A 25,474-nucleotide genomic window follows, 5' to 3' on the forward strand; every position below is an offset into this window, starting at 1 on the left:
GCTGACTTCTTCATCAGTTACAGCCAACTAATGTCCTTGGCAAGGATACTGTTCTTCAAATTCAAAACGGCCTCCACAAGGACAATGTACCATGCTTGAAATGGCATAAATATGCAACGCTCATTAAGCTTCGTTAAATGAGCATATCAGATGCAGGACATGGCCCTGAGAGCAGGAAGATATATACATATATCTGTATATATGCACTAATACCGCTCATTAAACAATGAACACATATATACACAAATATGGCACATTTACAAAACCCACAGAAAATAGAACAATGCAGAACAAAAAGTGAACACAGATAATAAGTTAATAATGACTGAATTATCCTTTTTGTGAAGAGCATCATGTTCAGGTAAAAAAAAAAAAACCAAAACAAACCAAAACACAACTACACCTAGTTTTAAAAAACCCTGCTAAAAACACATAAAATCCAATTTTCACTGAAAGCAGAGACAGATTAGACCAATAACGCATGAATCTTGCAATAGCTAGTAGGCTGCCTAATTACACAAGCTCAGAGACATCTTGCAGGTACAGGATCACCATCAACACAAGTACATTCTTGGTAGATAAAAATACAACATATTCATAGCCGAAGACTCAGAAGAATCATGCAGGGATCTCTAATGAGTCAAAAGGCAATCTGCACTTGCATTATAAATCTGAGCTATCAGAATAAAGTTGTGGGTTTTTTTTAAAAATAATGGTTCTGAAGAACTTTCATGCTCCAGCTGCTTTGTATTGCTTGGATGAAGCGAATCAAACTTACCTGACTGAACAATTCAGAGCAGACTAGCCTGACTAGTTAAATATTATATGGCTACGTATATAAATTAGTAGTGGTGGCTCAGTTAACCGCCTACCCTGCTTTTCAAGAATAAACTGTTTCACTTAATGTACAGATAAATCCCCATTGTTCATGAACTAGAATTCAGAATAAAATTCTTTTAACAAAAAAATCAGCATAGAAAGAGGTATCTAGATCCTAGTCATGTTGATTTTCCTTTTCTTTAATCTATAACATTCCTTCACAAAGGAGAAATAGGAAATATTTAAAACTGTTTACTGGGTGACCTGAACAATCATAAAGATCTACAAAGCAGCCTCCTAGCAAAACTCAGGTCTGAGCTGAGATTATTCCTCAAAGGACTTCTTCCACAATAATTTTTAAAAGAAGCTGTTCTTTCCTCTATGTTCAGATTTCTAACAGTCTTGCTGTTTCAAAATTGAGAAGTTCATAAAAAAGGAAAAGTTGAGGTACTGAAAAAACGTCTATAGTAGCAAAGCATAGAAATCCATGAGCAGCTTTCTGATGTTGGTACTTAACCTCAAAAAAAAAAAATCTGGAACTATCTTTAGCAAAAGATTCCTAAATAAACAAAAAACGAGCACTACCAGAGACCTTGAACTTAAACTCTTTCCACTACACAACAAAAGAAGACACAAACCCGCTATCAAAAATTTATTTCCCCTACCTTTCCAATGGTGTAAGGTGCACAGGGTCACCTTTGCAGACAGCCTCTGCTGTGGAAAGTAGTGTCAGCCTGAGCCTCCTGTGGTCATTTTCCCAACCCCTTCATCCAAGAGGGGAGGATAAAGACAGCTTCATTTCCTACCAAGGGCTTCTACACATAATATTCCTTTTGAAGACACTTTCCCATGTCTTCACATTGCTTAAACAACATCAAGAAGCAAGAGCCAAAGCCAAGAATGTTGGCCCACACAATAAATTCTACTTTAACATTCTTTTAAGAAAAAAACATGTAAAAAAGAATGTGAGCTTCTGATTACACTGAGAATAACCTTTTACAGAAAATTTCTGAAAATCATATTCTAAACACTGCACTTTGAAAAAACTCAAAATCCAGAAAGAAAAAATTAAAATAGCAGTAGAGCATATTACTCATCCCTTGTGCCAGGAGAGGTTCCTCAACAGCTCGCACAGCCTGTCAAAAGTCCTTAACTCCCTGTAATACTAAGGACCACCCCACACAGCAGACCCTCTGCTCCTTGTAGCGTTAAATTGTGTTTGCGCTACATCAAACATTCCGAGGTTTCTAACCTATTCTTCACAGGTGAAACCGCTTTCAGTATAAAGGGCAATTAACAAAGACAACTCTAAAGCAATTCCCCTTGAGTGCCAGCTTAAAGACTTAATTGGAAGACTTCTTAGGGCCTCCATATTTGGGTGACTGAGTTTTTTCATTATCATTTTCCTTGTTAGCTTTAAGAAATAGCTTCTACCTACAGATGCTGTAAATTAGCTCTTAGAAACACTACTAGAAACTCTCCATAGGGATTTCCTTCAGCATAGACTTTCTGTATATTAAGTTAAATTTTATGGTAAGAATGCAAACCAACAACTAAAAGCTAGTTATTTGTATCATGTTGTTATTCATAGTTGATTTGCCTGTAAGCATAGATCTATAGCAGAAATTAATCTTGGATGACTTTTATATTATATATAAGTATATGCTATATACTCTTAATTATGTATGATGGGTGTGGTGAGCTTAGTGCTTGAGCAGTTACTGTACTATTATATGTCACTCCTTGTGCTGTCTTTATCTTCCACATTAGTCTCTTGTGAGAATCAAATGCCATTCTGTAAATCAGCCTTGAAAGACACCCGAAAAGCAAGAAAACTTTCAGGTTTAATGTGCTTTCAAAAATGAGCAACTCCACAAAATTACCTAATTTTGCAGTGGTTTTGTACATGAAGAACAATAAAGAACAATAAAATCTAAAGCCTACATAACAGAAGCTTGGGACTGGAGTAAACTAGCATAGTGCTGTTGAAGCCCATGGGGCTAGCCTGGGTTATGTCAACTAAGCGTCTGACCTCAGCCAGCCTTTGAATTTGAGAGAAATCTGTCACATTTTAGGGCTACTTTTCCTTTTTCTATTCTAATAAAGTAAAATATGTGACTGTACAGAAGGGAAAGGATTGCTTATGATATATTTCCTAGGAAATATGAAACACTTTACTATTCAAAGTGTTTTCCTGGGTGGGATTTTAGATAATGAAATCTGCCCTGTGGTACCTACAATTGTAAACAATATGGAAAAGAAGCATCTACCACAGTTTGTTTCGGGTGGCACTTCAGCGAAGGAGAGACTCTCAGGGAGATCATAGTTGATCCTTTAACCGCCCCTGTTTAAGGGAGATGGCTGCAGCCATTAGTTACTCTCCATCTCATAAGCCTGTCGGGAAACCTTTTTCTTCAGATGCATCATCCACACAAGGATCTTGATTGATTTAATTTTAAGCTAAAATTAGAGAACTTTTAGAACCTTCGTGCTAAAATAACCGCTAGAGAAAAGAGTGGTATCAGGGCACATACAGCAAACTTTTTCTGTCTTGTTCTTTCCTTGAACAAGAGAAGCGTATTTCATATTTGGGACTGTAGGATATTAAGAGGCACCTAGTGACTTTATATTCAAGGAGTTTGAATGCAACCACAAAGGAAAAGTAATTTCTAATACAGTGTTACACACTGTAAAGTCCAGCCTTAGGCTTTCTATATGCCCTGACTTCTTCATGTAGTTATGAAAAGAGCCACATGCAAAAGTGGGCTGGAATTGTGTTGGGCACATACTGGCTGCTTCTGTCTATCAGAAGAATAAAGACTTTAAAGTGTAAAAACAATAGAAAATAACGGAAGAAGTGAAACACACAGCAAAGCTTACTACTACCTAGGGGAAATGGAACATGATAGTTTGGAAATGGACTGAGCGGTATTTTTAGCCGCAGCAGTTAGGAACTATTACTTCAATTAGAAAGCTCAGATGAAGTCATGCTGCCACAGCTTCATGTCAGAGGGACATGCATGCTGATTTAAAGTTGAAGGCAGCCAAATGGACACCAAGTAGGAAATAACAATCTCTTTATTGAGAGGTCTTTAACTCAGCTGGTCTTCACTAGTCAGTCTTCATGCCAGGGTCTTCCTCTGATGAAGGCAGTGAAAAGTAATCCCAGGTTTCCTCTACCTGGTAGCCAGCAGCAGTCAAGCTGGGGCCAGCACACGACGAAGGTAGCCTCTTCTCTCAAGCACCAAGTCCAGAAGAAGGTGCAAGAGAAAGACAGGCACACCTTGCCTACTGCCTGGGGAGCATGGGGCAGGGGAGCCTGCCTGGTTTCTCCCTCTACCAACTTTAGTTATTTTGGCTCTTCCTCTCCATCAAATGCATTCCCAGCTACAGCCTCCCAGTCCCCACAACACTGGGAGCTAATGAAAGGATAGGGAAGCCTGCACATCACGTGTGTGAATATTCATCTAAAGGAAATAGTCCACAAATTTAAAAGAAAAAAAACCAAACCTCATTGCATTTAATTTAGGCTTCATTGCTCCTCCACTTCCGAGGACACAGCCTCAAGCCAAGCTATACTCTGCTCCATAGTGTTCGAGTTTGGATGCTGTTCTTTTGCATCCTCTCTGATGAAGCAGCAGGTGTGGGTTGCTACGTTTCTTGCTGGCTTGTTTGACTGCACAAATCATCTGGGAAAAGAAGCTCTTTCTGATATGAGACTTTTAAACATTCCCTATAAAAGCAGCAGAATAACATCCTTCACTGTTCCTTACTTTCAGGAAATGGATAATTAGAAAGATAGCAAGAAAAATCCCACGTTGTGCATCATTCCTTTGATCTGTTAACAGCAGTAAGAAATCTTCCAGAAACTGGTAAGAACAATGTTGAAAAATTCCCTACCTAATCCTCAACCTGATTCTAACACGGGCCCTGCTAATACAGGAATCTGAGTGCTCAGAAGAATCTCTATTTTGAACCTGTCAGTCTCACAGACTGAGACTAAGGCCATGTGATGGCATAAAATTCTGACAAATGCATTCAGAAAGCTGGGACTGTTGTAGATTCATAGGGACAATTGTAAGGTAAAACAATAATGCTGTCTCAAGACCCTTATACTCTGAATATGTAGAGATGTACCTAAAATGCCAGGCAAACATTATTTTCTGGACAATTCTACTTTTCAGGTTGCTTCATCCTTTGGCCTCTGTTGCTGGAAAAAGTCAGAGACTGTGTCAGTGTTTCTCAATCTGTGGTCTGTGCATCTGTGATACTCTGAGATATCAGATGCTGGTCCACGAAAATGGTGAAAAAAAAATTTAATGCACAAAGACATTCAGGATTCAGAGTCCCAAATTCAAAGACCTCATATTTTACCATTTTACTAACAACTTTGCCATACAGGAAATTGTGTTTACCTATCTGTTGAGCACAATTCTTTTTTAAAATCATTACTGCTTCCACTAAACTGCATTTACAATATATAGTCAAGAGCTCTTCACATACAGATCATGCAGTCCTTGGATTAAAATCTGGTTCTCCTTGGCCTGGCACTATTGTAAATTGTATACGGGAAGTACAGTCACAATTAGAAGAGTCTTGTAAATTGTATGTTAGAAGATTGCCATTTTGGGCCCTAGATCCTCGGATTTCCAAACTGGGGATTTTGGCTATACAGAAAATGCAAAATCCAGTTCCTTAAAGAGATGCCCATCAGAAAGAAAATCATCCTTATGCTGTTGTAAAATGAAGAGGAAAGAACACAAGAGACACTGCCAGTGTTTAGGAAATATAATCCTGTCTATGGGGTAGAAAATGAGCATGTGGTCTTCCATTGCCGACAAAATACAAAGGAATTGCTGAAAGATCAGTACCATTTATTTTGTATATTTTAAAGTCTTCGTCTCTTTCACCCTCCCCACCTTTTTGTCCCCAGGAGCCAGCTCATTTATTTTTTGCAACACTCTTTAGGAAAATGTCTTGTTTAGACTCTCTGCAGTTTCATACTTGTCCTCTGAGTGGGTGTTACTTGCATGGCACTACTCAAAGGCAGCTGTGATATTGCTGGCACTGAGTGAGAGATAGAATGTACTACAGGGTATTGCTCAGCTCTCCAAAATGAACATTTGCTTGAGCAGAAACCACTTTATGGGTTTTAGCTTTTATATTTTCTACTTATGCTTTGTGTATATAACAAATTTCAGAACAAAGAATGAAAAAATTTACCACCAGACAAGAGTGTGCACATTTAAAGGCTAAAGGTTCTGCTCAGACGCAGAAAAAAAGTAATTATTAGCTTGTCTGTCAGGAGCAGAAAGATGTCACAACCTTTAAAATGGCATTCCAGTCTGCATTTCTTTTCTACACCTTGTTCGAAGCAGATACTATATTTTGGCAGGAAATGAAGAGCAAAAGCTTCCTGCAAAGATAAACTTCATGACTCAATTTATATAAACTAAACCTTCTGTGGGTTTAACATTACCCTTTAGAAAAACCTGATTGAACGCTCCAGGGCCAACAGAAGACGGATGCTGCGTAGGCTCCTGCATGCTGCCAATCACTCCCTTGCTGGTCCTCACGCGTCTGACTCCTCTGTCCCGGTGGGTTTGCGTCTTCCATGGGGACTACCAACACAACCACCAGACTGAGCAGCACCCAGGCACAGGGGTGCAGCCTCTGTGGATCCCAGCAGGACTGCACCCACCTATACCACAGCAGGACTTTCCCCACTGCATCTGGAACCAGTTTGGGCCACTGCCGGCAGAATGTCATCTCCTGCCACAGGTGACACAGGAGGAGACATTTTGCTTTTCAGGTCTCAAGAAAATGCCCAAATTAGATTGCATCTGCAGTGCTGGGAGGGTCCCCTGCTCTGCTAACCACTCAGCACCACATGCACCCAAGGAAAAAATGTTTACCTGGTGTGGCCACGGTTAACCTTTTTTCCTTGCTGAGACGGTGCCCATGGATGAATTCACTCATGGAAGGGGGGCCCCTCAGAAGATATGATTCTGTGGAGGCGGGATGAGGGGGGGCTCTTAATAATTTCTGGAGGTAGGTCCCTGAAGTCCTGGGATGGCTCTGATCACAAAGGGAAGGTGAGAATAGTCTTGCAGGAGATCCAAGAAAAATACATATGGAAACAAAAGAGTTTTACTTTAATTACCTTTCAAAGCCTCATGAATGACAACATCAGGTTAATTTGCTTAACAGGTAAAAATCAACTAGCGTTGCCACCCCACGTCATTTCCACAGCAGGGCACCTTGCCTGCATTGGAAATCCTGGGTCATATCAGGGGAGGAGGAGATGAGGTTGAGTTATATCTCAGCATCGTGGAGTCGACATGTACAAGGCTCCCTGCATGTTCTCTTGGTTTTGCATTGTGACTAGAGCGTACAAGAAAAGGGAATGATTATCTAGGACTTCTCTAACAGAGAGTCCTCTTCATCTTCAGAACCGTGGCGATCCCCACACCTATAGAGCTTTGGCAGGGCAGTCACAAGACAAGATGAGAACTCACTGCTTGAACAGCAAAATATTTGCATTAGGTTATGAATGGCAGCCATCCCCCTTCAAAAGGTTGCTTGGTCCCATGTAGAAAAATTGATTTGAGTGAACGCATCCATATTCTTTTCACACTGATGAAGAACAAGTGAGCACCAGAGCTTAACAAAGAGATGCAGTTTCTTTTGTGTTAAGCGCTGAAATGCTCATAGACCACAATCCTTTTTTTATTTCAGATGCTCATTATGGAAAACCTTAAGGAAAACTTAAGGAAAACTTGTTAAAGAAAATACATTCACGCTAATATTAAAGACATACAAGATGCACTGAGACACTGACAGAATATAGTTCAAAACACTGCATTAAGGAGGAGGAAATAACATAGTGAGTAGGTGGATCAGAACCACATGTTGCCAGGCTTTGAATTTCATATTCATATCCTCCCCACCTCCTTCTCCCCAGTCAAAGTACAAAAAAAAAAAACAAAACCAAAACCAAAAAAACGTTTACAATTCAGTGAACGACTTTAATGAAAGTCTGGCCACTGCACTGTACTGTAAAGATCACTGCATGCATACCTTTTCCTCTGAGTGCCACTGCTGACCAGTAAGTTTGGTTGCTGTGGGCCCTGACTATGCAGGAGGAAAGTGTCTATGCTTGGCACGGTGGCTGATGCCTCCTCACTTACTTTAGGGCTGCCGATCTTGCTCTTTCCAAGCTTGCCTTTGCTGCGTCGGGACTGCTCGTGGTCGAACTCTAAATCCTCCAGCCGCTGGGTAAGGGCAAGTTTTTGCTGGATAGCCATGCGCAACAGAGAGTTTAGGGTCTTCTTCTCATCCTCTGCAGCTGCTAGCTGCCTCTGCATCTCATCCAGCTGTGTGACGTACTCATCACACCTGGGAAAACAAACAAGGCAGAAATCTGGGGAACCAGTCCAAGAACCAACCCTACCAGTGATCATATTCCTGGGCTGCAGTTACAGGGGTAGATTCAGATCCAAGCTTTTGCCAAATCTGATCCTGGAAGCAGACAGCCTGAATTCTTCTGTTCCCACTTTGAATAAATTTGGACTTGGATTTGAATGACAACACTTCCCATTCAGCAGGAGAACCTGTATCTATAATATCAGAGTAGTCTATGACAATATAATACGTTCCTAATGCAGATAACAAGCAATTAGAGGGGAAGTTTGGGATTATCTCCAGGTTAGACCACAAATAACAATTTTGGGTGCTGGTTCTGCTAGTAACTCACCATGGATAAGAATGTCTACTAATTAGATTGTCCTGGTTTCAGCTGGGATAGAGTTAACTGTCTTCCTAGTAGCTGGTACAGTGCTATGTTTTGAGTTCAGTATGTGAAGAATGCTGATAACACTGATGTTCTCAGTTGTTGCTCAGTAGTGTTTAGACTATAGGCAAGGATTTTTCAGCTTCTCATGCCCAGCCAGGGCACCTGACCCAAACTGGCCAACGGTGTATTCCATACCATGTGACGTCCCATCTAGCTTAGGAACTGGGAAGGGGGGGGCAGGGAATCGCCGCTTGGGGACTGGCTGGGTGTCGGTCGGCGGGTGGTGAGCAATTGCCCTGCGCATCATTTGTACATTCCAATCCTTTTATTACTACTGTTGTCATTTTATTAGTGTTATCATTATCATTATTAGTTTCTTCTTTTCTGTTCTATTAAACCGTTCTTATCTCAACCCACGAGTTTTACTTCTTTTCCCGATTTTCTCCCCCATCCCACTGGGTGGGGGGGGAGTGAGTGAGCGGCTGCGTGGTGCTTAGTTGCTGGCTGGGGTTAAACCACGACATAGATAATACTATTTTCCATAGACAGTAATATGCACTTCTGCAAAATATTACCAAAAATGATGAAAAGAAGACTGCAAGTACTTTGAACACTTGACAACTCAGATTTTGTGAAGTGAGAAGCCCTCGGTTGTTTGCCATTGCTAACTGATTAAAGAGGTACTATTCAGGAAAATCCATACCTGGAAGTTATTTCACATTTACTGTTGAATCTCTTGGAGGTGTGCTCAGGTATCCACTGCTATGGTCACCTGCTCTTTTTTAACCCTCAGCCTCTTTTATCTGCATGAAAAACTGTATCTTTTTTCATTTTCTTTAGAACTCTGATACAGATTTTGAAACAAAAACACCTTTCTTGTGATTTTGTTAGCATTTAAGACTGAATTCAATTCCTAAAGTTAACAGGAAGAGCAAGGCATTTCAGCATGGTCTGAGTCACTTTTTGAAATAAAATAGCTTCAGTTTGTTAAAAATAGACCATCTAATCAGTAAGAACCAAGAGTGATAAATGTATACCGGTAGTGAAATGATTCACAGGTAGCAGTACTGTCTGACCATCGGACATTTGTGGCAACATCCAAGAATGTTTCACATTAAATGATGCACCTTTTGTCAAATCTCCTCCCCACATGATCTGAATAAATCTAAATAGCTTTGCTGTGTAATTACAATAGTGTAATGGATGAGGATTTAACTTAATCAGTATCACTCACAGGAAACAAGCACAGATAATAATTTTAGTTTTCCTCCTCAAAATGTGTGACATGATAAACTTTTGAATTATTGCAAACTGAGGGATGAAACTAATTTCCCTGAAACTTTAATCTTCTCCTTGGGAAACAGAAATGAAGTATACTCAAAAATTCATAGTTATTCTTCACACACAAACACACACGTATTTATATATTACTCTCTCCTTTTGAATAATTCAGGTACTGGAGGCAAAATAACTAAGTCAGCCATAGTTTCAGTGACAGTTTCAGTATTATCTTTCCTCTACAGGACCTTAATAAGCATGACTGTCTTTATTCAAGCCTTGAGGAAGAGAGATATTTCTGCAATGTTGGTTGGCTTAAAGCCAGCTTGCACACCAATTTCTGCTCCAAGCCATGAGATGTCTATTGATGCTTCAGGCAGTGTTTTTGACAGAGATATTAGAATGAAATCAACATTCTGGAGATTAAATTAAATTCATTTGAAATAGGAATTACTGTAATATCTGTGTTATGAGAGTTTTAAGACTCATTCTTGTAAGCAGATAGATCCTGTATCCATCCCTCTTCTTCTCTCCTGCTTTCCTCTTTGTCTAGAAGACACCTTTTTTTTTCTTTTTAAAAAAGTATCATCTGCAGCTACACCTGCTGCACAGTGCTGCTAGAGGAACAAACTGCCTTGCCTTAGTACGCCAATAAGCCAATTTTCTTTTTGGAAAAAGTTTGGTTTTCTTCAGGATTTAAGACATGTTCCTGGTATCTAGACATCTGCTTTGTAAAAGCAGCTACGAGCAGTTAAGAAACATAAGCTGCATGAAGATGGATATTACTAAAGCAGATTTAGGCAAACCTGCTTCTCGTAATCTGCTATGAACTATAACAAGCTGGGTCTAGAAATCTGGATATACTAGATGCTGTTAGCTGGCCTCAAACTCAAGACAAAATGTTAATACAACATTTTCCAACTGTTCTGATTAATTACATGCCCTTCCTAGAAGTCTCCCCATAACAGCAACCCCGCATTTTTGGCAGTTCCCTGCAGTGTTTGGGTGGTTCCAGTCATCTGACCTCCACCATGACTCCAAGTTTCCTATTATTTTTCACAAACACATGGTCTATTGTCTCCGTGTTTTGTTGCTCAAGCACATTGGGGCTTTTTTTGAGAAACAGTGTTCAGAAAGGTTAAACCTAAATCAGTCAAGTAAAGACCATAATTAAACTTTAGAAACTGCTGAATTAACAGCCTCAGATCTCCTTGAAGTCTGCAGCAGCGAAAGTTATTCCATGTAGTGGGAGGTAGCTACTGCCTGCAGCCACGACATTTCCCTTCACTGAAATATTCCCTGCTACATGCAAGTGTAGGATAAAAAGAGAAGAATTAAAGAAGAAAAAAGCATAACACACATCCGTATTGCCTTTTACCCACATATTTTGTAAACATCCATCAAGGCTCACAGCATATCGAGGAAGAAAAAGGTTAAGAGCTCCTAGGAAAGACGACTTCTGACATGGCACAGACCATTGCGGACCAAGAAGGTCTCCAGGATGCACCAGGGTTCTGAACAGGTCTTTCAGAAGTACTCAAATAGTAGTGAGTAACAAAAGTTAGGTTATGTCCTCCTGAGTCAGAGCTCTTTCCCAGTTTCCCCCTTGCTCCAGGATGGGTGTAAGCTAGAAGTGACCATTAAATAAACATCACTGTTATCTTGCTGTCTGCTGGTCTACTTATTGCCTATTTCTCATTTCTCTTGTCTCAGAAAGGAAGCAGACAAACACATAAGCCCACTTATTTTGTATGAACCGATCCAAGAAGCTTATATAGGAGTTTAAGGGATTTCTAGTTCCATCTATCTCTTGCGTCTAGGAATGCAAACCAAATACCAAGTCAGGTTTATGCATAATTTAGATAACATAAATCATAGCAGAGCTTGAGCTAAACCCCAGTAACACTGACAATGACAGGTCCCTGCTCCAGCCATATAAGCATAATTCTCTTCTGCTCATAAATGTTTTCTCATGTAGGATAACTCCAGGACCTGTCCAAAATTCCTAGTCCATCTCTTCAGCACACTTTTTTTTTTAAGTCTTAACCATAAGAAAACATCTTGATGGATAGAGAATAAAATCAGTGCATGCAGTGTCAGGACTGTGACAATATAATGAATAATATTTCTTGCTCTCTCCTGTGTATCTCTGTTTAGGCTGGGAAAGCAAGCATGTGTGAGGATATGTAAAATTAGCTTTCTGAATCCTTTTAGGATCCTGCCTTAAAAGTAGTTCCTTCTCTCCTTCAGCATGAGACTTCTCTTCCCTTTCTCTCCCAAGGCAACCCCTACTCTAGACTGGAAAGCTAATGTTTTAAAGAATTTCTTTTTCATTTTCCTGCTGGATGAGTGCTGGCTGCCCATCTCCCTGCTTCCCACTCCCACAGCTCCCACCCTGGGTCAGCGACTCGGGGTTGGAGGGAAGGGAAATGACAGGAGGGGCAGGAAAGGGTCTCACCAGAAGCAGCCCAGGACAAAATAAGCAGGCTAAAGGCAGGAGCTGCAAATCTGATGGGCAGCACATGGCCCTGGCATCGCACAGAAACTTCAACTCTGCTCTGCCAACCCCATTCATCCTACAGAAAAGAAGGTTTTATATGCTGTTGCTTTCTTTTTTTTAAGAGAAGTGTTTGGGGAAAAGGGAGTTTGAACTGTATTGAAGACATATTCTTGACAGGTCTGAAATAAATTCAGAAAGGGATCACAAGGCTAATGAAGAGGGAAGGAGGAAGCTGTAGAGATCAGAACCACAGAGATTTTTGGTTTGGGAAAAAAACAGTCCCTGAAGGAAAAAGAGGAAAAGTAGAGGTACAAGCAGGACGGAAGGACCTGAGCGGGAGGAGACAAGAACTGAAGAAAGAAATTAAGGAATGGAAGGATGCCCAAGTGTCAAGGAAAAACACAGAAAAAGGATGGCTCCTGCTTTCTGCATAGAGGAGCTTTGGAGAAAAGTGTTATCTTCGCTATTTAGACTGGAAACAGATGTGCTGTGCTCTCCTTATAACGTGGTATGACGTTTATCCAGTGCATTTGAGGAAGAAACCACACAATTTCACCACCAGAATGAACTTCCATTTGGGCACCAAATGAACAGAAAAGGATGGTTTATGAAAGAGAAAGGATATTGCTCTATCAAACAGTATATGAAATTATTTTCAGATCTATAATATAACTCTACTATCAGAGGGATGTACTCCCTACAGTACAAATTCAGGACTAAGAACCATGCGATGCAGGATAACCATGGAAACCACTGTTTTATTCAACAGAAGACTAAACAATTGCTTTTATATGCTGAAGGTTGCTATTGCATCTAAAGTTACTGCATGGAGAATCTTAGAGTCTTGTATTTTCAAACAGGTTTCTATTCTTCAACAGACATCTAGAATATATCAGCTCTCTGTCATTTAAGCAAATGCTATTCCAAATGGACTATTCAGAATGAGTCAATGATCTGAACATTTAGGAAGATTGATTTAATTATAAAGGCCATTATATTCCACAGCAAGGAAGGAAAAGGAATATTTTACAACAGAAAAATCTATAGGAGCACACTGATGCACAAGACCTTGCAATGAATGACTTTTTATAAGTGTGCTCAGAAAATACTGGGCAAAACTTACAACCTCAAGGGCAGGGATACATTCCATAGGCCATGCACTGAGTGTTTAATCACTACTGCATGGAGTTTACCAACAGCAGTAGATACTTGGGTGGGGGTATCTCTGTTAATACTAGACATTTACAAAGCGGAAATCTGTAACTCAACAAGTCACCCAGATTCCCTTTATAGAAGAGAAACAGAAGCTTCATTGCATCCTGCACACAAGACACCTAGAAAAGGCACCTAGATGAATGGCATCATTTAAGCCTAATTCTCGCAGAAGATATTAAACCTTAAGCCTTAAACCCAACAGAAGTGTGCACTCAGGATGCATAAATAGGATAAAGAGCATTCAGCACACCAACAACCTAACATTCCCTTTAAGTAACAACTTCTAAATCTTTGCAAACTTCTTTTACCTTGTAGGTTGATGATATATGCTCCATGCAAGACCCTTTTTTGCTTTATGCTCATGATGCCACTCCTCTCCTCTGGAGTTAGCAGCCTTCCAAGTAGTCTATAGGGTTAGTACATTCATGTATCTCCTAGAGTAATGAGCTTGCAAATAAAGATCGACACATACATTTCTAATACACACACACAACTTCCCGTTCTTGAAGAAAAGCTTTAGATGCCAATGAAATCAATGGAGCTACCTTGGTTCACACCACCTGCTGAGTTGGTTCTTCATTTCCATTATGGCACTACACGTACTCTTCTGACGATGGACCTATGATGAATTTGTACACAGCACCAATGTCATGGCATGTCAATGTCCCTTCTCCTTCCTTCCCACCTCTCCCAGCTGCTGCTGCCACTGTCACTAAGCAACAAGGACCTTAGAAGGCTGGAAGAGGTGAGATGGCACCTATATATACCACAGGGAATGCTGGAGAGATGTTGGCATGAGGCATGAAGACATCTTATCACTTATGGACTAAAGCACAAGCAACGAACCTATATTGTCTTTGACCATAAGGGGAAAAAAAAGCCTTGCTATAACAGAATAATTTCCTAAGGATACTAATTTCCTTGCGTATTTGGGAATTAAGAGTTCATTGATTAAAATGTTGGGTCTTTTAAAAAAATTATTTTTAGGTAAACTTTTAAAAAGCAGCTAAAAACAAAAGCTCTTCTGAAGAAGGTGTGGGAGAAGGAAAGATGAGAGATGATTAATTACTGTCCTGCCAGGAGAGACTATGTTACAGAAAATAAGTGAAACTTTTATCCTGTGAAGGAGAAGATAATAAATTGAATATCACAGAGGGAGAAAATAAGAATTCATGCTGGAGTGGAAAATTGCAGTGGCCTCACAATTATTAGTGCTGGATTACAGCATAGGCTGGTTGATGAAATAGATTTTACTAGGGGTAAGTAATAAATCTCACGATAATGAAAACATGGGTTTCTAAAGATCATCATTAACTTTACATCGATAGCTTTACATGAAAGAATCACTGCGTACTTCTGAATGTGAAACTCAGCCACATAAATCTACTATTTGATTTCCACTTTAAAAAGCCCTATAAATGCAAATATACCAGAGGCATATATTGGCATTTATAACACTTTACTCAAGGTTGTATTGACATTGCTATTCTCCAGCTTTATTTTCCAAGACATGCATCTCAGCAGCACTTGAAAGCTTGCAGGTTTTGCACAGTGTGCACTCTAAGACTCACTCACCTTCATCCAGCAAACCTCTGACCTTGCAGAAGATAATTTCTGTCTCTCCTCCTAAGCACCCAACATACACAGCTAAGTCTGTTCTCACTTAGCACACACATATTTACTTTTACAATGCTGAGCCAGATGGTGAAACCATTTCCCTTACCTGGTTGCAAACATTGCTCTCAAGGATGAGAAGGTTGCTGCATCTTCCTTCAAAGCCTTTAATTCATTCCGTAGTTTGGTCATGGTTTCAGTCACCATTGCTTTTTCATTTTCGTATTTATTCTTCAAATTGGCTAGTGCCACTTCAGCTGTCTGAAAAGACAAACAAGGATATATGCTTATCAGACGAATATCTGGTAACAGCTAAGATGCCATGTTTGATTTTATTTTTGATTTCCTTCTTCATTCACACAGTAAAAGAAGTTAGACCTGAGCTTCATTGCGCTGCACCCTTTAATGTCTTCTTTTAAGTTGTACTCCATGAAACCAGGAAAAGGAGAAAGCAGTTGGAAGGACAAAGCCAATTTAAATGCACTGGCAACAACTCAACACCTTAAATGGCTCTGCAAAACTCTGCAGAGGACTCAGGCAAGTAAGTTACTACACCTTAAGGAGCTGCTACCATGACATTTGAGCTGCAGTAACCACCCAGGTGCATCCCACAACCCTGTTGCAAACTGGATGCATGGCATGTGAGATGCTGCCCCTGGAGCCAAGGTGTGAACGAATGTGTTTCGCCTCACGCTCCCTGCCAGCTGAGGCTTTCCTTGGGCAAGGTGACTGCCAGGACCTGACAGCTTGCTTTTACGTCTGAACGCTGGCCATGCCTACTGTTGTGCAAACCAGCATTATTTTGGCAGTTTTAACCACTACAAGAAAAGAAAAAAAAAAATGTAAATTACAATTTTCACCTAACAGGAAAGCAAGGCTTTGTAGTCATCCTATTCCCTTAATTTTTTCTGCTCCTTCCTTTCTTTTTTCAATTTCATCCAATAAATCTCTTTAATTAACTGCTCTACTGCTTTTAATAGTTACAATTGTCTTATTTTTTGCAAGAGTTGAACCTTCTGCTTTACCTATGAAGTTTAGTATCATTTTGAAGTTATTCAAAATACATAGTTTTGCAGAGGCTTTATACCTACTGCTGCTATAAGACATTTAAAATTATTGCCATTGAATGAGATGAAGAAAAAAAATGTTTCCTTTTACATTTACTCAGAGGGAGTTATGGTTGTTTTTTCACTTCATTCAGTGCATAATAAGTTGCAGTATTTCATACAGGCAATCAATTTCCCATGTTGATCTTGTGGGTTCTTGAGCCATCACCGGGGAGAGACGTGTACAAGAACATTAGTTTAAAGCAACCAGGAAGGAGACGTGATAAAAGATAGTAATAACCAAACAGTTGGAAACCTATATTTTAAACTCAGTTTTCTGAAACTCAATACATTTCACACTAATAATGTCTCATAACAAAAGGACATATTAGCATCTCCTACTAAAATACAACTTTATTCATTTGTGTCTGGGGAAATAGCACAGTTAGAAATGGCAGCGTTGAAATAATTCAATTTTTTTTTAACCATACACTCACCAATGTTTTCTCTACTTTCACACTAATTTACATTGAGAGAAGAGATTTTTAAAAATCACTAGTAACTACCTGACATTTTAAATAGATGGGGTTTTCCATGCCAAACTTGAAATCATCAGCAATACATGTTAAAAAATCAGTCACTTAAGGGTATATTCAAATGAATGCAGCTTTTCTCAACATAGGATGGCAGACACCATCCTACACCTTCGCAGGACAAAGCAGAAATTGTCAGCTTTCTATCCGCTTTCAGCCATAAGCAAAAATGTACGTGGGGAAGGATTAACCATGTTTAATAAAACTACTTTTTTTGAAGGGAAATCTAGAAAATAGTGTGTCAGAGGACAAATTCCTATTTAACAGATATGATTAAATCAGATTTATTTAAGAATTTTCAGGTCACTAATGAGGCAGAAGTGATTTATGTGAGCACAGGTAGACTCTATAGCTCAAATTGAGTTCTGCTTTGCCTCTAAGGCAGGAATTCAGATGTCTTTGCTTTGTAAGAGAAATACAGCCTCACGTTCCTTAACCTATCATACCTCATCTCTGAACACAGAATTCATGCAAAGATTTTCCTTTGTTTAGGAATGAAAATGAGTTAAAGATATGTGCCACCTAATGCTAGACTTTAAAAAAAAAAAGTTAAATTTTTTCAGCAGTAGGATTATATATTCCATGTAAACCCAATAATTCACACATCGCTGAAACTGTGCACAATGATCAGACAGATCATTGTGATCCCTACGGTTTAGTCTGGATGTCAGAGTAAATTAAATAGACATGTAACACTGCAGGATGAAAAATAACTTAGAAATATAATTTACTTGGTGAATAAAGGTAACAGACGAAGGACTCTGTGAAATCTTCAAACCTTTTTTTTCTTCCCGTTAGAGTTTTCCATAAAACAACATCTAGAAAATGAAGCATAAATTGCAAAACCTATTGGAAGTGGCTGGTGGCTCCCCACGCACCAGACAAGCTTTTGAACACACCCTCTGCAGGCTGTCGAGGGTCTCCCTTCTGAAACTCTCCTAAGTGAGGAATGGATGGGTACAAGTGCTCTACTAGAGAAGCAAATAAGACTAGCAAAAATGTGGTTTTAATAGGCAAGGGGAAGAAGGGGGAAGCAAGCTGGGGAAGCTTCTGTGGGAAACCTGCAGGCAGGGCCAGCAGAGCAGCGGTGTATCGCTTCAGCAGGAGGCACAGCGCGCTCAGGAGGTCCTTGTAGGAGTCAGTGGGCACCAGGCGGTGCAGATGCTGCTCAGTTTACGTACAGCTCATCAGTTTGGGACCTGGATGCTGACTGAAGCTGATTGCTGTCAGACTCCTCGGCTCAGAGGCTGCCATTTTACAAAGCAGCTAAGTCAATCTAGATTGGCTAGCTGCCACCAAAAGAATAATTACTTAGCCTTTCCCCATCCTTACCCTTTGCACACCTGACGGTTTTCTTCTGTGCTTACTGTGAGCCAGTGTGGGGAGCCTGAAGAGACAGAAAACTCACCTGAAGCACCCTGAAGTCAGAATGTGTGATGGGGAGTGGGGCTGAGGGGAGAAGGGGAACTTGGGCTTTGTCTCTCAGAGGTACCTCTGTGTCTGGTCACCTCAGCTGTACTGCTAGACTGTGCCAAGAGCAACAGGCACAAAATGAACCCAAGAGTAACAGGCACAAAATGAACCGAAGCCATAGCTTCATGTTACTCTTCCTGCAGCACCAGCTCTAGTCTAAATTATTTCTGTTTGCTCCCCCTCTCAGCCAGTCTCCAAAATTGTACCCATTGAGCCGTATATGTGTGGTTGTGCCTGAAACCAGTTCTGCAGGATAATCTAGATTTTAATGACCTGGGGAAAACGGTGCGTTTGGAGAGCGCTCTGAAGGGAAGGATGGGGCAAATTAAAGTCTGCATCTCCAAGTAGGGGGTGCCAGAAGCAAGCAAATGCCCAGGACCTGGCTTTGATTTTCAACAGCTCTTTCTGAAGCATTTAGTTTTAAGCTGTAGTTAACTACAAAAATGTATCAGAGAACCTTTGCTCCACATAAAAGTGCAACATCTGAGCAACACACATGGAAATGGAGAGCACAAAAAAAAGATGAAAATGCAGAAAAATACGTGACTACTCTTCAGTGAAGTAAATAATGCAGTAAGCCAGGAGAGGGGCTAATGACAGTCCTGGCGGGACGAGTCATGCAGAGGAACTGGGTGAACACACTACCCAGCCCCTCAGTGAGCCACCTGGAGACTAATTACTAACAGACCACTTAGCATTTGCTGTGCAGAGGACATTACCTGGAGCTGACAGCAAGGTGGGGAGGGAGCAGAGAGCTCCAACACCTGGACTTCTGCAGAGTGTGAAACACTATCCGGGAAGAGAGAGCTGGGGCATGCAGAGCTCACACCCCTCATCCCCAAAACCCAGCCACGGAGCCACACAGGCTGAGGTGGGCACATATCCGAGCCCCAGGACCCCAGGGACTGCCAGAACTAACATCCTTTTCATACCCCTCCTTATCCTTACCAAAGAGATGTTTGCCCAAATCCAGCTGCCTAAAGGTTGCCACCTTAATCCTGAAATCTGTGAACAAACATCATTTTCTCTACATATTCACATTCTAAGAAAACTTCATATCCCATTTACTTTACATTAGCAGTGTGAGAAGTAAACCAAGTACAAAAATTGTTGCTGAAAGAATATTAAGTCCTACAGTGGTAAGTACTTTATTTTTTCACACAGGAAAGCAGAACAGTAGCCTGTTAGTTTAGTGCAGAAATCATATGTGGTACTGGATCTTTCCATGCAGTCTCACTTTCCCCAGTGGAAATTCTACTGTATTCTGTCTATATAAGGCATTTGTTTATAGATAAGGTACTGTATGTCTGAGGTTATCATCAAGTTATTTTTTGTGAAGGACTTTTATGGGTATCTCAGTTATGGGAGCTGGAGACACCATAGTTACTGCCAATACAGATGGAAAGGTCTTGCTGACTCAACTCCTTCCCATCAAACTATTTACCTACGAGAACAACTGATCATTTTTCAGTCAGAAGTTCAGGATATTAAATTCCCCTCATAGGCAGCTTTGCTTCCTGAATGTTATTAGAAATCAAAATCCAAACCATTATTGAACTGGTCCTAAAAGTTATCATATCATTAATTTGATATTACTTTACAATTTATGTTACTTGTTAATGCTAATGTTACTTGGGTTTGCTCCACAAAACTGGTGCTGACACAGTAATTATGGCTACAAACAAATGGACACGTAAATCAAGGCAAGGTAAGCAAGCAAGCTAGGAAGATATATGTGCCTTGCTATCTTGAGCAATTGATTTAATAATTCATTTTCCTAGGCTTAGGTTTGCAATTTCTTAGAGCAAATCTTGCTCTCTTTTTTGTGTTATAGAGTTTTATGTAGTCTATTTGCAGCTCAGCCTAACGGCAAAATGCTTATTTAAAAATATTACTAAAGAAAATACAGCTAGAATAAAAAGAAATATCATCACGTATTGCCAAATGCTTTAAACTAGGCAACAGCTTGTCCAGTTCAAACAGAAATTTATTGTATGCTGTTAGAGATTTAAAAGGTGCATCTGCACTGCTGGAGTGCCAGGCAAAGAAGGAGGCAGAGATTCCTTCAGGGCTGTCCTGCAGTCGGGTGAGTCACTGTGAAGAAAAGCGAACACAATTCAAGTCTGGAAGCAGAAGCTCCATTTGCTCTTTTTCTCTTCCAATAAGCCATTTGCCCCCGGGTACCTGGACACCAGAGGATGTCGGTGCAGGGCGATCCAGTTGCATTGCCAGGAAAACGGCACAATTCTCGTTTTAACCTGATGTTGCAATACTTCTGGTGGTCACTAGATAGCAGCCGTGCTTCCCTGGTTAAGGGTGTGACTTCACCACCGAAACACAGCCCGAAATCCAGACCCGGGGTCCGCTACTGCTCTTCCCCCCCCCGGCTCTGGACGGCGAGCTGCCCCAGGAAGGGCACGTCTTGCCCTTTTTACAGGGCATCTTGTTGCGCTCATCTTGATTTCCCATATTACTCCAACCGAAAAAGCTTCACCTAAAGTGTCTCTGGAGTGCTAACAAATACAGGTGTGTTGTAGTAGTATTGCTACAAAGCACGGCGAGGTGGGATGTGGCCCCTCTGGGGGCTGGGGACAGGCCAGGGCATCCAGCTGCAGGAAAAGACCTAGTTTCGTATTAATGCCAGCTCCATTAGGGATCAAGGAAGGGTTTTAAAGAAATCAAAATTCTAGCTCTTGTGGTTCTGGAGCAAATGTGAAAAACTGAACCAGATGTCCTCTGTAGGCTCGTCTAAACTCAAACCCACAAGGGAAAAATATCCCCAGCTTATTGCTGCTTAAAAACGTGTTATTTGGGAGGGGAAGAACTCAAGGGGATGAAGCTTGACACCTGTTTTTTGAACATGAGATGTGCTTTGGGTCCTGGGATCCACCCATCACTTGAGGCTGACAGTACTGCTAGCACATAACAAAACTCACCCCCTCCTTCTATAACTTTAAATTTCTCCTTCCCTTTTATATTAGTATGTCTTTTAACTTGAAAGTTTGAGGATGTTGATACTTGGTTTGTATTAACTGTATTGCAAGATTCTATACCCAGTTGTACAGTTACCAATATCTATGCTGCTATCCGATAAATAAAAGTTTAGTTAATAGCACCTCCTTACTCAGCAATCTGTCTTTCCCATTTCAGTGAGCCTGCTTTAGGATGATGCTTTATTTCTGACAGCAATAAAAGAGCAAGATAGAGCTAGATTCTCTGGTAGTATCAAAACATAAATGATAGCTCTATGCTAATGGAAAAAATCTTTAATTTGGAATCTAAACCCATATACCTCAATTACATCTTAATTACATTATAATTACATGGAAAATCCACATATAATTGCTCAGAGCTATTATCGCTTAGCTAGAGATGGTATTTAATTACTTGAATTAATATTTAACATGTGCTGTATTGGAGAGGGGAAATGCTATAAAAGACTCAATGTATATTGAAATATTGCTGCAATTTAAAAATCCCCAGTACTCTAGACATGCAGTTACAGATCCAACAATCAATTAAACTTGAAACTGTAACTTCAGACTGCTTGACAATTGGGAATTTTAACACTGAAATCCCATCACTGTCATCAGTTAATAGTATCCCAAGCTGTTAACCAGGATTCATGCCCCCATGTAGTGAGCACTGCACTGGTTTTAGATGAGAAAAGTCCCGGGCAATCTGGAATGATGACTGCCAATGCAGCCTCTTGCATTCCGATTTAATTCTGGGCATAAGGAGATGCACCAAAGAAAATAAAACTATTTGCATGCTTAAATTTAACTTTTTTAAATGTTTGCAGACCTGGAATCTAATGGATACAAAGGGCTTGGGAGAATATACTGTGCAAAAAAATTGACAGGAGTCTTGAAAAACAGACCATTACATGGTCTGCTTTGGGCGTTTGATATAAAATGCAATAATTCTCAGCTTATTTACATTGCTGAAACATCAAAAATAAAGTGGTTTGATGATTTTTTTAAGCTGTGAAAATTTTCAAAATAATAATTTGAAATTTTTTATTATCTTAAAATATAACTTTATAACGAATCCTTCTCAAAGGAAAAAATTGCAGTTACTGTTTCAGTCACCTTTATCATGTAGTGATGTTGTCCTTTTTCTTAAACAAAGAAAAAGGAAAACCCTGATTTTATTTCTGAAAGGATAAAAAAAATGTGACAACAGCAGGAGAAATTATTTCTGACTAAAAAGAAAAATCATTTAAAAAAATTCCAACCACCTGCAATGAAAACAACTCAGCGTTTCACCTGCTGTCCTATCAAAGAAATGCCCAGCTTCTGTATGGTCCAAAGCCACTGGTCACACTCTTACACCTGTCATTCTCTGCCTGAGGCGTGCTTTTGTGGCATTGATTTTTAATCCCCTTCGATCTGCTGGGGGGCATTCAAGTTTTGCAGCCCGTGGAGCATTACCAAGAGCCAAGAAGAACACGATGGGTTGTTTGTACCACCCGCTCCGCTACATCCCACCAGCCGGGCCACCGGCACTTGCCCTATACTTGCCCTCCCCACCGCTCCAGCAGTACCTGCCCTGGCGAGGGGTCAGCACATCCCCAAGAGCCTCTCAGTGCACACTCCATTTTGTTTTCCGATGTCGGCAATCTTACCATTTTGCGATAATGCTAGCAACGTGCCCGTGTGTCAGGCTGTGTAGTAGCTGCTCCCACCCTGCCCCTCTGCTTTTCTCTCGCCCCACAGGAAAGGCTCTTCTGCCCGTGTCCCCGGTGAATGGTGGGTGCTGAGAAAAGCAGAGCTGAAGAGCTTGAAGAGGAGGTGGGGAGGGAGGGAGGAAAGGTCTGCCCTCACCGTGATTGAGTGAGAGGCTAAACAACCTGTGAGTAAAATCTCTCCCCTGAAATACTCCTGGGAAAGCTTGTAAGTGACCTGTATAAATAACAGACCTTCCCGACTGACTACTTTATTAGCATCTTACCTGCTTGTTGGCTTTCAGCACTGCTCTCAGGGTTGCTATCTGCTCCCGCTTCGTACTCAGGAGTGATTTCAGTTTCAGTATCTCTTCCATTAAGGCCTCCTTGTCTTTATCGATCATGGGCGCTAGCTCCCGAGCTGCGGCGCGCTGGCGCGACAGCTGCAGCGACCGATCGACAGCCTTCTGCAAGTGCTTGATTTGGTCCCTTATTATAGCATTGAGGTTGTAGATGTTCATCGGCTCTTTGCGGATGTCACTGGTATCGGAGACGGGGGAGGAAGGAGGAGCTGTGATGACAGGAGAAATGGTAGGTGTTTTCGTCGGGCTCTGTTCCTTGCCGGGCTCCGTGGCCTCTTTTGTCACCTGCTCGGTCGGGGTCCGGGCTTCTACGGGCGATGCCACCCCCCTCCTGGCGAGCCGCGGGGAAAGGAGGCCTCGAGGGTCGTCGGGTCCTTTCAGGCTCCCGCTGCGGGTCACTCTGCTTTGCCTGTAATAGTCCAACATGACCCTGTTCGGTGTCTCGTTGTTGCACAGGCAGACGTGATGGTAGAGCTGAGCCAGCTCCTCACTAAAGGTCACCAGCTCGTCCTGGGCGGTGTTGAGGGTATTATGGTTTTCATTTGCTATGCTTGTCATCCTTTGTAACTCCTTTTCCATGTGGACCATTTTTTCCTGGCTTTCCTTGGTTGACTTCTCGAGGGTCGTCACCTGCTCGTCGTACGTCTGGATTCTGCTCTCATACTTGGCCTTCTCTTCAGTGTAGTTTTCTACATACTTATTATATTTCTCCTTTAAGGCTTTGATTTCTGCTTTAAGGTCTATCACCTCAGTAACAGCTACTTTGTATTTACATTCTAGGATCTCCAAGCCATTGATGTCTACTTCATAGTCGTGTGCTTCCTCGCCGGGCTCTCGGCCCTTCTCACAGTCAAGCTCAGCTTTCAGCTCCTTGTTGCTCTGCAGCCCCCTCATGGCGTTGACGTGCTCGGTGAGCCTGTGGACTCGCTCGTGCTGCTCGGTCAGGGCTCCCTTGGTGTGCTCCAGCTGCGTCTGGGACTCCTGCAGGTTGGCCAGGAGAATGGCCTTCTCTCTCTCCACCTGCAACAGAGCCAAAGTAAGAAACCCAGGATCCCGTCCTACCCGTGATGAACGCAGAATTCTGCAATCACGTTCATCTCTTCCACTCCCCCACTCTGCGTACACAGCTCGAGGGCTTCCAATAGATTCTAGCCATATACATCTAAACCATAAAATTAAGTCAGAGAGAGACGTGTGTAACTCTGAATTGGGTTTGTGTGGCGGTGTTTTGGTAGCAGGGGAGGGGCCGCGGGGGTGTCTCCTGTCAGAAGCTGCTGAAAGCTTCCCCGGCTCCGAGCCGGACCCGCCGCTGGCCCAGGCCGAGCCCATCAGCGATGGCGGTCGCGCCTCTGGGAGAGCGGAGTTCAGAGGGGGAACCTGCAGCGGAGAGGGGAGTGGGATGGGAGAGGAACCCCTGCGCAGATACCGAGGTCAGTGAAGAAGGAGGGGGAGGAGGTGCCAGAGGAGGGGATGTCCCCCCCAGCCCACGGAGGGGAGCGGGGCAGCAGATGCCCACCTGCAGCCCAGGGGGGAGCCCACGGTGGAGCAGAGGACAAGTGAGGAGTCCTCCTCCCCCTGGGGAGGAAGGAGCAGCAGAGACAACGTGTGATGAACTGACCCCAACCCCCATTCCCCGTCCCCTTCACCGCTGGGGGGGAGGTAGGGAAAATCGGGAGTAGAGGGGTGGGGGGAAGGTGTTCTTAAGATTTGGTTTTACTTCTCATTATCCTGTTTTGATTTGATTGGTAACAAATTGATTTTGTTTTTTCCCCAAGTTGAATCTGGTTTTCCCCCATGACCATACGTGGTGAGTGATCCCTCCCTGTCCTTGTCTTGACCCACGAGTGTTTCTTTATATTTTCTCCTCCCCATTCCACCAGGGAAGAGGAGGTTAGGTGGTGCTTTGTTGCCAGCTGGGTTTAAACCACAACAAACTCTCAGAGGGTTACGAAGTCCCTGCCTCTGTTAAAGTTTGCAACATCTCTAGGTCATGGTTGTACATGTTGCCCACTGAAGAATTACTTAGTGCCCAAGCACTAAGTGCCTAGTCAGCTAGAGTGATGATATGGGATTTATTACGACATACATTCCCTGAATATATGAACTGCATCAC

The 25,474-nt window shown here is 41.7% G+C and overlaps 1 protein-coding gene across 5 annotated transcripts in view; it reads right to left on the reverse strand.

Moving 5' to 3' along the window:
• BICD1 (BICD cargo adaptor 1) overlaps nucleotides 1-25,474 on the reverse strand; it is a 182,017-nt gene that overhangs the window by 20,280 nt on the left and 136,263 nt on the right. For 2 of the 5 annotated variants that reach the window (XM_075050943.1, XM_075050942.1), the window contains exons 5-7: nucleotides 23,287-24,381; nucleotides 15,331-15,482; nucleotides 8,010-8,217 (exon numbers count right to left, since the gene is read on the reverse strand). In XM_075050943.1, coding sequence (XP_074907044.1) covers nucleotides 8,010-8,217; nucleotides 15,331-15,482; nucleotides 23,287-24,381 — 1,455 coding nt within the window. Of the gene's footprint in view, nucleotides 1-6,727; nucleotides 6,926-7,899; nucleotides 8,218-15,330; nucleotides 15,483-23,286; nucleotides 24,382-25,474 lie in introns of all 5 variants that reach the window. The other 3 variants (XM_075050939.1, XM_075050944.1, XM_075050940.1) reach the window with 3 other exon arrangements.

The sequence above is a fragment of the Buteo buteo genome, chromosome 19 (assembly GCF_964188355.1).
Source record: "Buteo buteo chromosome 19, bButBut1.hap1.1, whole genome shotgun sequence".
NCBI classification, from domain to species: Eukaryota; Metazoa; Chordata; class Aves; order Accipitriformes; family Accipitridae; genus Buteo; species Buteo buteo.